This window comes from Salvelinus alpinus, chromosome 15, assembly GCF_045679555.1.
Source record: "Salvelinus alpinus chromosome 15, SLU_Salpinus.1, whole genome shotgun sequence".
Taxonomy (NCBI): domain Eukaryota; kingdom Metazoa; phylum Chordata; class Actinopteri; order Salmoniformes; family Salmonidae; genus Salvelinus; species Salvelinus alpinus.
In genome coordinates, this window is record NC_092100.1 from 35,062,327 (window position 1) to 35,075,156 (window position 12,830).

A 12,830-nucleotide genomic window follows, 5' to 3' on the forward strand; every position below is an offset into this window, starting at 1 on the left:
TTCTCTCTCTCTTTCTCTCTATTTCTCTCTCTCTCTCTACATCTCTTTTTCTCTCTCTCTACCTCTCTATTTCTCTCTCTCTCTCTATTTCTCTTAATTGTATTAAAATGTGTATCTTATCAATCCCACATTGTGACCAGATTTCTTGTTCACCGAGGCCTCCCAATCCTCTTTCTATTCTGGTTAGAGACAATTTGCTCTGTTCTGTGGAGGGAGTAGTACACAGCGTTGTACAAGATCTTCAGTTTCTTGGCAATTTCTCGCATGGAATAGCCTTCATTTCTCAGAACAAGAATAGACTGACGTGTTTCAGAAGAAAGGTCATTGTTTCTGGCCATTTTAAGCTTGTAATCGAACCCACAATTGCTGACACTCAAGATACTCAACTAGTCTAAAGAAGGCCAGTTTTATTGCTTCTTTAATCAGGGCAACAGTTTTCAGCTGTGCTAACATAATTACAAAAGGGTTTTCTAATGATCAATTAGCCTTTTAAAATGTTAAACTTGGATTAGCTAACACAATGTGCCATTGGAACACAGGAGTGATGGTTGCTGATAATGGGCCTCTGTACACCTATGTAGATATTCCATAAACAATCTGCCGTTTCCAACTACAATAGTCATTTACAACATGAACAATGTCTACACTGTATTTCTGATCAATTTGATGTTATTTTAATGGACTTTATTGTTTTTTTCTTTCAAAAACAAGTACATTTCTATGTGACCCCAATCTTTTGAACGATAGTGTATATTTATTTGTTTTTATTTTTTATTTAACCTTTATTTAATTAGGCAAGTCAGTTAAGAACAAATTCTTATTTACAATGATGGCCTACAAAATATATATACAGTACCACTCCAAAGTTTGGACACACCTACTCATTCAAATGTTTATCTTTATTTTTACTATTTTCTACATTGTAGAATAATAGTGAAGACATCAAAACTATGAAATAACATATATGGAATCATGTAGTAACCAAAAAAGTGTTAACTTTTCTGCGCACGGATCCCTTTTACGGGATCATTTTCCTAGACAACCGCTAGAATTGCAGGGCGCCAAATGCCAAAATATTACTACAAATATTTATAATCATGCAATCACAAGTGAAATATACCAAAACACAGTTTAGCTTATTGTTAATCCACCTATCGTGTCAGATTTTGAAAATATACTTTACAGTGAAAGAAATCCAAGCTTTTGTGAGTGTAGTCTAGCTACAACAGCTAGCCCCAAATTAGCATGGTCACGAAAGTCAGAAAAGCAATAAAATTAATCGCTTACCTTAGATAATCTTTGGATGTTTGCACTCACGAGACTCCCAGTTACACAATAAATGTTATTTTTGTTCGATAAATATTACTTTTATAACAAAAAAACGCTATTTGGGTTGCGCGTTATGTTGAGAAAACTACAGCCTCGTTCCGGTCCTGAAAGGAAGAAGAAAATTCCCAAATGTATCAGATTAAAAAATATTACAAAAAATATTTAGAATCATGCAATCACAAGTGAAATATACCAAAACACAGTTTAGCTTGTTGTTAATCCACCTATCGTGTCAGATTTTGAAAATATACTTTACAGCGAAAGGAATCCAAGCTTTTGTGAGTGTAGCAATCAATGCTAGAACAGTTAGCCTTATATTAGCTTGGTTAGCTTGGTCACGAAAGTCAGAAAAGCAATAAAATGAATCACTTACCTAAGATAATCTTCGGATGTTTGCACTCACGAGACTCCCAGTTACACAACAAATGTTCTTTTTGTTCAATAAATATTACTTTTATCACAAAAATACGCCATTTGGGTTGCGCGTTATGTTCAGAAAACCAAAGCCTTGTTCCGTTAGACAAATTCCAAAAAGTATCCGTAATGGTCGTAGAAACATGTCAAATGTTTATTATAATCAATCCTCAGGTTGTTTTTAACAAACATAATCGATAATATTTCAACCGGACCATAACCTATTAATTAAGAGACAAAAGGAAAATGGAGAGATCCTCTCGCGCGCGCAGGAACTATTCGGAGGACACCTGACTACTTTTGAAAAATCGTTCATTTAAAAAAATAAAAGCCTGAAACTATGTCTAAAGCCTGGTCACAGCCTGAGGAAGCCATTAGAAAAGGAATCTGGTTGATACCCCTTTAAATGGAAGAAAGACTGGCCAGGAAACACAGATTTTAAAAAAATATATCACTTCCGGGTTATATTTTCTTAGGTTTTCACCTGTAGAATCAGTTTTGTTATACTCACAGACAATATTTTGACAATTTTGGAAACTTTGGAGTGTTTTCTATCCTAATCTGTAAATTATATGCATATTCTATGATCTGGGCAAGAGAAAATGTCCGTTTACCTTGGGAACTTTATTTTTAAAAATTCTGACCCCTAGCGCTAAGAGGGTAAACAAATCTAAATATATTTTGTATTTGATATTTTTCAAAGTAGCCACCCTTTGCTTTGATGACAGCTTGGCACACGCTTGACTTGTGCCTCACAGCACATTTCTGCAGTTGCACTTTTCCAACTTCATCCTGCGGCCATTGCCTGCACAGACCGGTTGGTTGTTTAGCATCAAAACTGACGCGTGCGCAACTCAACAGACGGGGTTAGCTTAGATTGTCGACAAAATGTAAATTATATTTAGTCTCCAATCTTTATTGAAAACATAAATACATTTGCACAATGAGCACTTGTTGTCTCTCAAATACATCCTTACAGTTGTTGGTTAGCTAGCAAGCGAAAATATTTGTCACATTAGGATTGACATGAAATCAGTCAAAACACCTCACAACAAGACATGGTTTAAAAAACAAGATGAAACTTGCTGAAAAGAGTTTCTTGTCATTGTTGGTAGCTATCTGACCATCCAGAATCATAACTCACAAAAGTTATCAGTTAACTCATCTATTGTGGGAGGATTTACAACCAATCATTAGGGTGTTTATTTTTGACCCACACGAACATGACCGAAGACATGACTGAAACAGCAATCAACTTTGCCGCGATTCATGTATACAGTGGAGTAATACAATGAATTGGATATTTGAGGCTCTCTCTCAATGATTGATAGTATAATGTACACACGTGATTTAAGTTTCTAGGTATGATATGGGGGCTGGAGACATGTTTATTTTGACATTATGAAGAAAAACATTTATAAACAATGGCAACACTGAAAATCCCATTAGTGTCTGACTTTCGGCTGTTGCAAATGCACCTCCCCCGAATTCACTCGTTGACTTTCATGTACAGTCAGTTTCTTTCGCCTTACCCCTCAAACGCTCCTAACGTTGATTTAACCAGTGTGTGCCCAGTGGGACAGTAGTTAAAACCATAGAGAGTGGGGTGCTCTGGGTAGGGTGGAATGAGTGTGACAGAGTTGTGTGGGAGTGGGACGATTGATGGCCAGAGATGAGTACAGCCTATCGCTCAGGATGCAGGGGGTGTGTGTGTGTGTGTGCATGTGTCCATTTGTGAACCTCCTTCACCTCCTGGGTGAAGAGAATAATGAAAGAGCCCAATAAAGTTGTTTCTGTCCACACACACACACACACACACACACACACACACACACACACACACACACACACACACACACACACACACACACACACACACACACACACACACACACACACACACACACACACACAGGATAATATGTCCATCTGCGAAAGGTATAGAAGCCTCTCAGGTAATCATGTTGTTGAGGAAGCTGTAGAGCAGTAGATGACATTATAGATGCTATTTCAGATGGTACCCCATTTACTCAATTATCCCCAATGAGGTGTTATTATCAGATACACACATTACTACACTCATCCTCTCTGGAGTGTTCCGCTCCCACTAAAGTTATTCATATCCCTAGCATCTATCTCTCAACAGAAACACACACACACATGCATATAAGGCTGTAAGTACGCACACACACACACACACACACACACACACACACACACACACACACACACACACACACACACACACACACACACACACACACACACACACACACACACACACACACACACACACACACTGTGGATTGCATAATAGCTCATGTTAACAAAATAATTAACCTTTACATCAGTCAGGAAAATGTATATACAGTGTTGTGGATAGTACAAAATATAAGGAACTTTAGATCCACAGTTGTAGGCATGGGACTCTTAAACTGTGTCCTGTAATTAGTTATAACTCCCTTCTACATCCTCGTCAATCTACATTCTAGAATGTAGCTGGGCGCCCCTAGACCACTCCCTCTCCGGCACCCAACTTAATAATTCTGCCTTCCAGTCCTTTATCTTCTGTCTCTCCTGCCCTCTTCCATCCATCCCTTCCACCCCTTCTTCCAACTCCTGCATGCCAGAAGTGCTTCTAAGTGATGACGGACATCTTAAGCACAGACAAGTGTTTACTCTGTCTAAAAATAAGAGGTTAGGCTCTAGCACAGTAACGCCTACATGCGAGGGCTAGAGAGGACTAGAAATGGAGTGGCCATAAGAAGACTGGGTCAGGTTATGAAGATGCCCAAACCAGGGTTAGGGCAGTATGTCAACTGGTATCTCTATCGCTCTTTTACCACTCCTGCTCAGTCCCCTGCCTCTCTCCCTCTCTTTTTCTCTCTCAATCTATCTCTCTCTCCCTCTTGTTTTGTCTCTCTCCCTCTCCCTCTTGTTTTGTCTCTCTCCCTCTCCCTCTTGTTTTGTCTCTCTCTCTCTCCCTCTTGTTTTGTCTCTCTCTCTCTCCCTCTTGTTTTGTCTCTCTCCCTCTCCCTCTTGTTTTGTCTCTCTCTCTCTCCCTCTTGTTTCGTCTCTCTCTCTCTCCCTCTTGTTTTGTCTCTCTCCCTCTCCCTCTTGTTTTGTCTCTCCCTCTCTCCCTCTTGTTTTGTCTCTCTCTCTCTCCCTCTTGTTTTGTCTCTCTCCCTCTCCCTCTTGTTTTGTCTCTCTCTCTCTCCCTCTTGTTTTGTCTCTCTCTCTCTCCCTCTTGTTTTGTCTCTCTCCCTCTCCCTCTTGTTTTGTCTCTCTCTCTCTCCCTCTTGTTTTGTCTCTCTCCCTCTCCCTCTTGTTTTGTCTCTCTCTCTATCTCTCTTGTTTTGTCTCTCTCTCTCTCCCTCTTGTTTTGTCTCTCTCCCTCTCCCTCTTGTTTTGTCTCTCTCTCTCTCCCTCTTGTTTTGTCTCTCTCCCTCTCCCTCTTGTTTTGTCTCTCTCTCTCTCCCTCTTGTTTTGTCTCTCTCTCTCTCCCTCTTGTTTTGTCTCTCTCTCTCTCCCTCTTGTTTTGTCTCTCTCTCTCTCCCTCTTGTTTTGTCTCTCTCCCTCTCCCTCTTGTTTTGTCTCTCTCTCTCTCCCTCTTGTTTTGTCTCTCTCCCTCTCCCTCTTGTTTTGTCTCTCTCTCTCTCCCTCTTGTTTTGTCTCTCTCCCTCTCCCTCTTGTTTTGTCTCTCTCCCTCTCCCTCTTGTTTTGTCTCTCTCTCTCTCCCTCTTGTTTTCTCTCTCTCTCTCTCTCTCTCTCCCTCTTGTTTTGTCTCTCTCTCTCTCCCTCTTGTTTTGTCTCTCTCTCTCTCCCTCTCTCCCTCTTGTTTTGTCTCTCTCCCTCTCCCTCTTGTTTTGTCTCTCTCTCTCTCCCTCTTGTTTTGTCTCTCTCTCTCTCTCTCTCTCTCCCTCTTGTTTTGTCTCTCTCTCTCTCTCTCTCCCTCTTGTTTTGTCTCTCTCCCTCTCCCTCTTGTTTTGTCTCTCTCTCTCTCCCTCTTGTTTTGTCTCTCTCTCTCTCTCTCTCTCTCCCTCTTGTTTTGTCTCTCTCTCTCTCTCCCTCTTTTTTTCTCTTTCTCTCTCTATCTCTCTCCCTCTTGTTTTCTCTCCCCCTCACTATCTCCCTCTTGTTCTCCCTCTCTCTCTCTCTCCCTCTTGTTTTCCCTCCCCCTCACTCTCTCCCTCTTGTTCTCTCTCTCTCTCTTGTGTGATCCAGGGTGGTTTATTCTTAGCCCCAGTGTGAGGTCAGTCTCTGGGGAGTGAGGCTGTAGCAGGGTCTTCATTGTATCCTCCTATATCCTCCAGCAGCTGTGACATCTAGTGAAATGTATGGTCTATGTTATGTTTGTGTATATATTGTATGATTCCTTGTGGAATGTATGTTGCTGTTCTTATGTATATCATTTTGCTGTAAAACAAACTTTGTGGATGATCAAGTTGTCTGCCCCTACGTTCTACCGCCCTAGACATCTCAATTAGATATTTTACTAAACCACGTAACATTGACACTATTTACAGGACAGCTTGTGGTCTGCTGATCTCATGTTCCCATAAAACAAAAAACCCTATTAATTGAGTGACAGGCAGATTCTTTACATGGCTGGGTGGGTAGAGATATTGCTGTAGCTTCTCTCCTTACCAATACCACACAGCCAGCACATGCTAGTGAATGATGTTTTTACAGAGTTTTCAGTTGTTTTGGATTGCAGATACCAGCAACCCTTAGGTACCAGGAACATGTAGACATACATAATTAGGTAAATAAACCATATTGAAATCACAAATACCAGTGCATTAGAGTTTGGCAAACTATCCTAGATGTTGGCACCAAAGGTTCCAAGACATTAACATTCAAATTCATATTGTAATAATGTTGTCTAAAGACTTTTGGTGTCAGCTTATATAGAGCATGGTTAGATGGCCTCATGGTTAACCCTAGTAATGAATAATGAAGTACTGTAAGTTGCATGGCTCTTCAGATATCTAGCTAATAGGTCTGATCCTGAAAGACTGGGGTAAACAGATCTGAGAGGTAGCAGTGTGGATCGGCTTGAATATCCCTGTTGTTTAGGTAATGGTAATGTAACCTGGCTTCACGTGGATAGCTGTCCTCAGCTGACTCTGTCTACTCCACACTAACACTGGGACTAATGCTGTCAGGATTGTTCAACACTGTAACACTATCTTATAGTGGAAACACTAGCCTCTCCTTAGCTGAGTTGTGGGTGGTTGTAAGCTGCTTTCTGTGACAAATCGGTGTGTTTTTTTCATCCCACCACACGCTATGTGAGAATAGGCCTTTGTGTGTTCGTTAGTCGGGCATTTACACCTGATGTTGGCACGGAAGCACTGTGTGTGTCAGTGTGTGAGAGTGAGTATGAGTGTGTTTATGTGTGTGTGGGCATGCATGCGTATATGTATATTTGTGTGTATGTCCTCCCTCTATCACCCTCTCAAGTAAATCCTGAGGTACAAGTGTGGATCACGTAGAGCAGCATAACAAGGGCATTGGCTTACAGACCACACACAGGACAGGCTCCGTGCTAACCCCAGGGCTGTGTCTATCAGGCTATCAGAACAGGATCAATTCCCTTGGATGTGCCTTAGTGTGTTTCCTTAAGGCACAGAGGAGGTGTGAGGCCAGTCTGTGACCAACGCAGCTGTCCAGACTGGGGCCATGTGGCCGAACATTATTACCCCTCACACACACACACACACACACCAACTCACAGCATGGTTGACACACACACACACACACACACACACACACACACACACACACACACACACACACACACACACACACACACACACACACACACACACACACACACACACACACACACACACACACACACACACACACACACACACACACACACACAGCTCAGTCGTGAATGTCTTAATACCGCAAGGATTGTTTATGAGACAGTATGAACTCGAGCTATAGCAAGATGGAGGAAGTAGTACTTTGCTAAAGTTGATTGTAAGGCCAGGTAATCAGGTTCCATTTTGTCCGGACACACCAGAACTTGTTTATGTTCTTGGCATGAATAAAGGCACTTGGGTGAGGCTGACTAAACAGAGTGGGGTTCGGACATAATCGTTGTTGCCCCTGTCTCTGAGAGTCTGTAGTGTTTGTGGTGTTTGTGTGTGTGCGTGTGTGTCACCCATGTTGCCTGGGTGTCTGAGTAGTTGATCAAACAGGCTCACTGTCAATGGGCCCGTTCAGATTCATTAGACTTGATACCAGCAGGGTTCTCGTAAGTCACGAGATATTCATATTTTTTGTGTTCACATTACATTTACATTACATTTAAGTCATTTAGCAGACGCTCTTATCCAGAGCGACTTACAAATTGGTGCATTCACCTTATGACATCCAGTGGAACAGCCACTTTACAATAGTGCATCTAAATCTTTTAAGGGGGGGGGGGGTGAGAAGGATTACTTTATCCTATCCTAGGTATTCCTTAAAGAGGTGGGGTTTCAGGTGTCTCCGGAAGGTGGTGATTGACTCCGCTGTCCTGGCGTCGTGAGGGAGTTTGTTCCACCATTGGGGGGCCAGAGCAGCGAACAGTTTTGACTGGGCTGAGCGGGAACTGTACTTCCTCAGTGGTAGGGAGGCGAGCAGGCCAGAGGTGGATGAACGCAGTGCCCTTGTTTGGGTGTAGGGCCTGATCAGAGCCTGGAGGTACTGAGGTGCCGTTCCCCTCACAGCTCCGTAGGCAAGCACCATGGTCTTGTAGCGGATGCGAGCTTCAACTGGAAGCCAGTGGAGAGAGCGGAGGAGCGGGGTGACGTGAGAGAACTTGGGAAGGTTGAACACCAGACGGGCTGCGGCGTTCTGGATGAGTTGTAGGGGTTTAATGGCACAGGCAGGGAGCCCAGCCAACAGCGAGTTGCAGTAATCCAGACGGGAGATGACAAGTGCCTGGATTAGGACCTGCGCCGCTTCCTGTGTGAGGCAGGGTCGTACTCTGCGGATGTTGTAGAGCATGAACCTACAGGAACGGGCCACCGCCTTGATGTTAGTTGAGAACGACAGGGTGTTGTCCAGGATCACGCCAAGGTTCTTAGCGCTCTGGGAGGAGGACACAATGGAGTTGTCAACCGTGATGGCGAGATCATGGAACGGGCAGTCCTTCCCCGGGAGGAAGAGCAGCTCCGTCTTGCCGAGGTTCAGCTTGAGGTGGTGATCCGTCATCCACACTGATATGTCTGCCAGACATGCAGAGATGCGATTCGCCACCTGGTCATCAGAAGGGGGAAAGGAGAAGATTAGTTGTGTGTCGTCTGCATAGCAATGATAGGAGAGACCATGTGAGGTTATGACAGAGCCAAGTGACTTGGTGTATAGCGAGAATAGGAGAGGGCCTAGAACAGAGCCCTGGGGGACACCAGTGGTGAGAGCACGTGGTGAGGAGACAGATTCTCGCCACGCCACCTGGTAGGAGCGACCTGTCAGGTAGGACGCAATCCAAGCGTGGGCCGCGCCGGAGATGCCCAACTCGGAGAGGGTGGAGAGGAGGATCTGATGGTTCACAGTATCGAAGGCAGCCGATAGGTCTAGAAGGATGAGAGCAGAGGAGAGAGAGTTAGCTTTAGCAGTGCGGAGCGCCTCCGTGATACAGAGAAGAGCAGTCTCAGTTGAATGACTAGTCTTGAAACCTGACTGATTTGGATCAAGAAGGTCATTCTGAGAGAGATAGCGGGAGAGCTGGCCAAGGACGGCACGTTCAAGAGTTTTGGAGAGAAAAGAAAGAAGGGATACTGGTCTGTAGTTGTTGACATCGGAGGGATCGAGTGTAGGTTTTTTCAGAAGGGGTGCAACTCTCGCTCTCTTGAAGACGGAAGGGACGTAGCCAGCGGTCAGGGATGAGTTGATGAGCGAGGTGAGGTAAGGGAGAAGGTCTCCGGAAATGGTCTGGAGAAGAGAGGAAGGGATAGGGTCAAGCGGGCAGGTTGTTGGGCGGCCGGCCGTCACAAGACGCGAGATTTCATCTGGAGAGAGAGGGGAGAAAGAGGTCAGAGCACAGGGTAGGGCAGTGTGAGCAGAACCAGCGGTGTCGTTTGACTTAGCAAACGAGGATCGGATGTCGTCGACCTTCTTTTCAAAATGGTTGACGAAGTCATCTGCAGAGAGGGAGGAGGGGGGGAGGGGGAGGAGGATTCAGGAGGGAGGAGAAGGTGGCAAAGAGCTTCCTAGGGTTAGAGGCAGATGCTTGGAATTTAGAGTGGTAGAAAGTGGCTTTAGCAGCAGAGACAGAAGAGGAAAATGTAGAGAGGAGGGAGTGAAAGGATGCCAGGTCCGCAGGGAGGCGAGTTTTCCTCCATTTCCGCTCGGCTGCCCGGAGCCCTGTTCTGTGAGCTCGCAATGAGTCGTCGAGCCACGGAGCGGGAGGGGAGGACCGAGCCGGCCTGGAGGATAGGGGACATAGAGAGTCAAAGGATGCAGAAAGGGAGGAGAGGAGGGTTGAGGAGGCAGAATCAGGAGATAGGTTGGAGAAGGTTTGAGCAGAGGGAAGAGATGATAGGATGGAAGAGGAGAGGGTAGCGGGGGAGAGAGAGCGAAGGTTGGGACGGCGCGATACCATCCGAGTAGGGGCAGTGTGGGAAGTGTTGGATGAGAGCGAGAGGGAAAAGGATACAAGGTAGTGGTCGGAGACTTGGAGGGGAGTTGCAATGAGGTTAGTGGAAGAACAGCATCTAGTAAAGATGAGGTCGAGCGTATTGCCTGCCTTGTGAGTAGGGGGGGAAGGTGAGAGGGTGAGGTCAAAAGAGGAGAGGAGTGGAAAGAAGGAGGCAGAGAGGAATGAGTCAAAGGTAGACGTGGGGAGGTTAAAGTCGCCCAGAACTGTGAGAGGTGAGCCGTCCTCAGGAAAGGAGCTTATCAAGGCATCAAGCTCATTGATGAACTCTCCGAGGGAACCTGGAGGGCGATAAATGATAAGGATGTTAAGCTTGAAAGGGCTGGTAACTGTGACAGCATGGAATTCAAAGGAGGCGATAGACAGATGGGTAAGGGGAGAAAGAGAGAATGACCACTTGGGAGAGATGAGGATCCCGGTGCCACCACCCCGCTGACCAGAAGCTCTCGGGGTGTGCGAGAACACGTGGGCGGACGAAGAGAGAGCAGTAGGAGTAGCAGTGTTATCTGTGGTGATCCATGTTTCCGTCAGTGCCAAGAAGTCGAGGGACTGGAGGGAGGCATAGGCTGAGATGAACTCTGCCTTGTTGGCCGCAGATCGGCAGTTCCAGAGGCTACCGGAGACCTGGAACTCCACGTGGGTCGTGCGCGCTGGGACCACCAGATTAGGGTGGCCGCGGCCACGCGGTGTGGAGCGTTTGTATGGTCTGTGCAGAGAGGAGAGAACAGGGATAGACAGACACATAGTTGACAGGCTACAGAAGAGACTACGCTAATGCAAAGGAGATTGGAATGACAAGTGGACTACGCGTCTCGAATGTTCAGAAAGTTAAGCTTACGTAGCAAGAATCTTATTGACTAAAATGATTAAGATGATACAGTACTGCTGAAGTAGGCTAGCTGGCAGTGGCTGCGTTGTTGACTTTGTAGGCTAGCTGGCAGTGGCTGCGTTGTTGACACTACACTAATCAAGTCGTTCCGTTGAGTGTAATAGTTTCTACAGTGCTGCTATTCGGGGGCTAGCTGGCTAGCTAGCAGTGTTGATTACGTTACGTTGCGTTAAAAGAACGACAGTAGCTGGCTAGCTAACCTAGAAAATCGCTCTAGACTACACAATTATCTTTGATACAAAGACGGCTATGTAGCTAGCTGTGTAGCTAGCTACGATCAAACAAATCAAACCGTTGTACTGTAATGAAATGAAATGAAAATGTGATACTACCTCTGGAGCGAAGCGGAATGCGACCGGGTTGTTGAGTGCGGAAGTTCTATTCGGTAGACGTTGGCTAGCTGTTGGCTAGCTAGCAGTGTCTCCTACGTTAAGGACGACAAATAGCTGGCTAGCTAACCTCGGTAAATTAAGATAATCACTCTAAAACTACACACTCTAAACTACACAATTATCTTGGATACGAAGACAGCAAAGACAACTATGTAGCTAGCTAACACTACACTAATCAAGTCGTTCAGTTGAGTGTAATAGTTGCTACAGTGCTGCTATTCGGTAGACGGTGGACGTTTGCTAGCTGGCTAGCTGCTGGGCAGATAGCAGTGTAGACTGCGTTAGGACGACGAAATACGATAATTACGCAACTATCTTTGATACAAAGACGGCTATGTAGCTAGCTAAGAAGAAATTGCTAAGATTAGACAAATCAAACCGTTGTACTATAATGAAATGTAATGAAAAGTTATACTACCTGCGGACCAAGGCGCGAATGCGACCGCTCGCTCCAACCCGGAAGTGAAGTTAGCTACACTTACCAAGGCTTTGGCGAAGAAACATTCTCCCTGCACACCTCTAGTACTGTATATCACACAGTAGACAGTTTGGAATAATGCTATAAGAGCGGCTTCTCATCTAAACCATTACACACTTCAACAATACAAAATGATACACACACACATTCACAAGCATGTGTTCTATTTTTCCATTTGCAAACTGAAATTACAGAATGAGTCAGACACAACTAGCGGGCTAGATAACAACGTTATGACTACGCTACCAACAACCCTAGCTATGAAAAAAACAATTAGCTACAGCTCTCTAATACAAAAGTGCATAAACGTTATCATACAGTATCATATGCATTATGCAGAGCTAGGTAGCAAGCTAAACAAAGAATGAAGGCTATGCATCACAGAATTGACTAACATTGCTAGATAACGTTAGCTAGCTAGCTAAACCAGCCATCTAGTAGATTACATTACAATTTAAGCTTATTAACTCAAAACAAACCAGGCATTTTTTTAACCTATAATGCAAACCATTACAGTAATTAGGCCTACATGGGGTATAGGATATAGCTAAGCAAATTGTACCGGAAAATGTTAGCTTTTAGCTCATTCACAGTTTAGGGAGTTATTGTTGACTTGCCTGCCAATGCTGCCTCACCCAGAAACACTTTTGACAGCTGTTTTCTTAAAGC

At 44.6% G+C, this 12,830-nt stretch overlaps 1 protein-coding gene across 2 annotated transcripts; it reads right to left on the minus strand.

Annotated features, from left to right (window-relative positions):
• Positions 1–8,080: 8,080 nt before the first annotated feature.
• Positions 8,081–12,144, minus strand: LOC139539965 (uncharacterized). 2 transcript variants are annotated; one of them, XM_071343418.1, is made up of 2 exons: positions 9,153–12,144; positions 8,081–9,003 (listed from the first exon to the last, which is right to left on the minus strand). In XM_071343418.1, the coding sequence occupies exon 2, from the start codon at positions 8,956–8,958 to the stop codon at positions 8,209–8,211; it is 750 nt and encodes a 249-aa protein (XP_071199519.1). In that variant the 5' UTR covers positions 8,959–9,003; positions 9,153–12,144; the 3' UTR covers positions 8,081–8,208. Both variants share the same exon structure in this region; 1 of them encodes a protein (XP_071199519.1).
• Positions 12,145–12,830: the final 686 nt, after the last annotated feature.

What these genes read in the sequence shown, in the direction of transcription:
- LOC139539965 (XM_071343418.1), bottom strand. Translation starts at nt 8,958, where the DNA reads ATGACGGATCACCACCTCAAGCTGAACCTCGGCAAGACGGAGCTGCTC.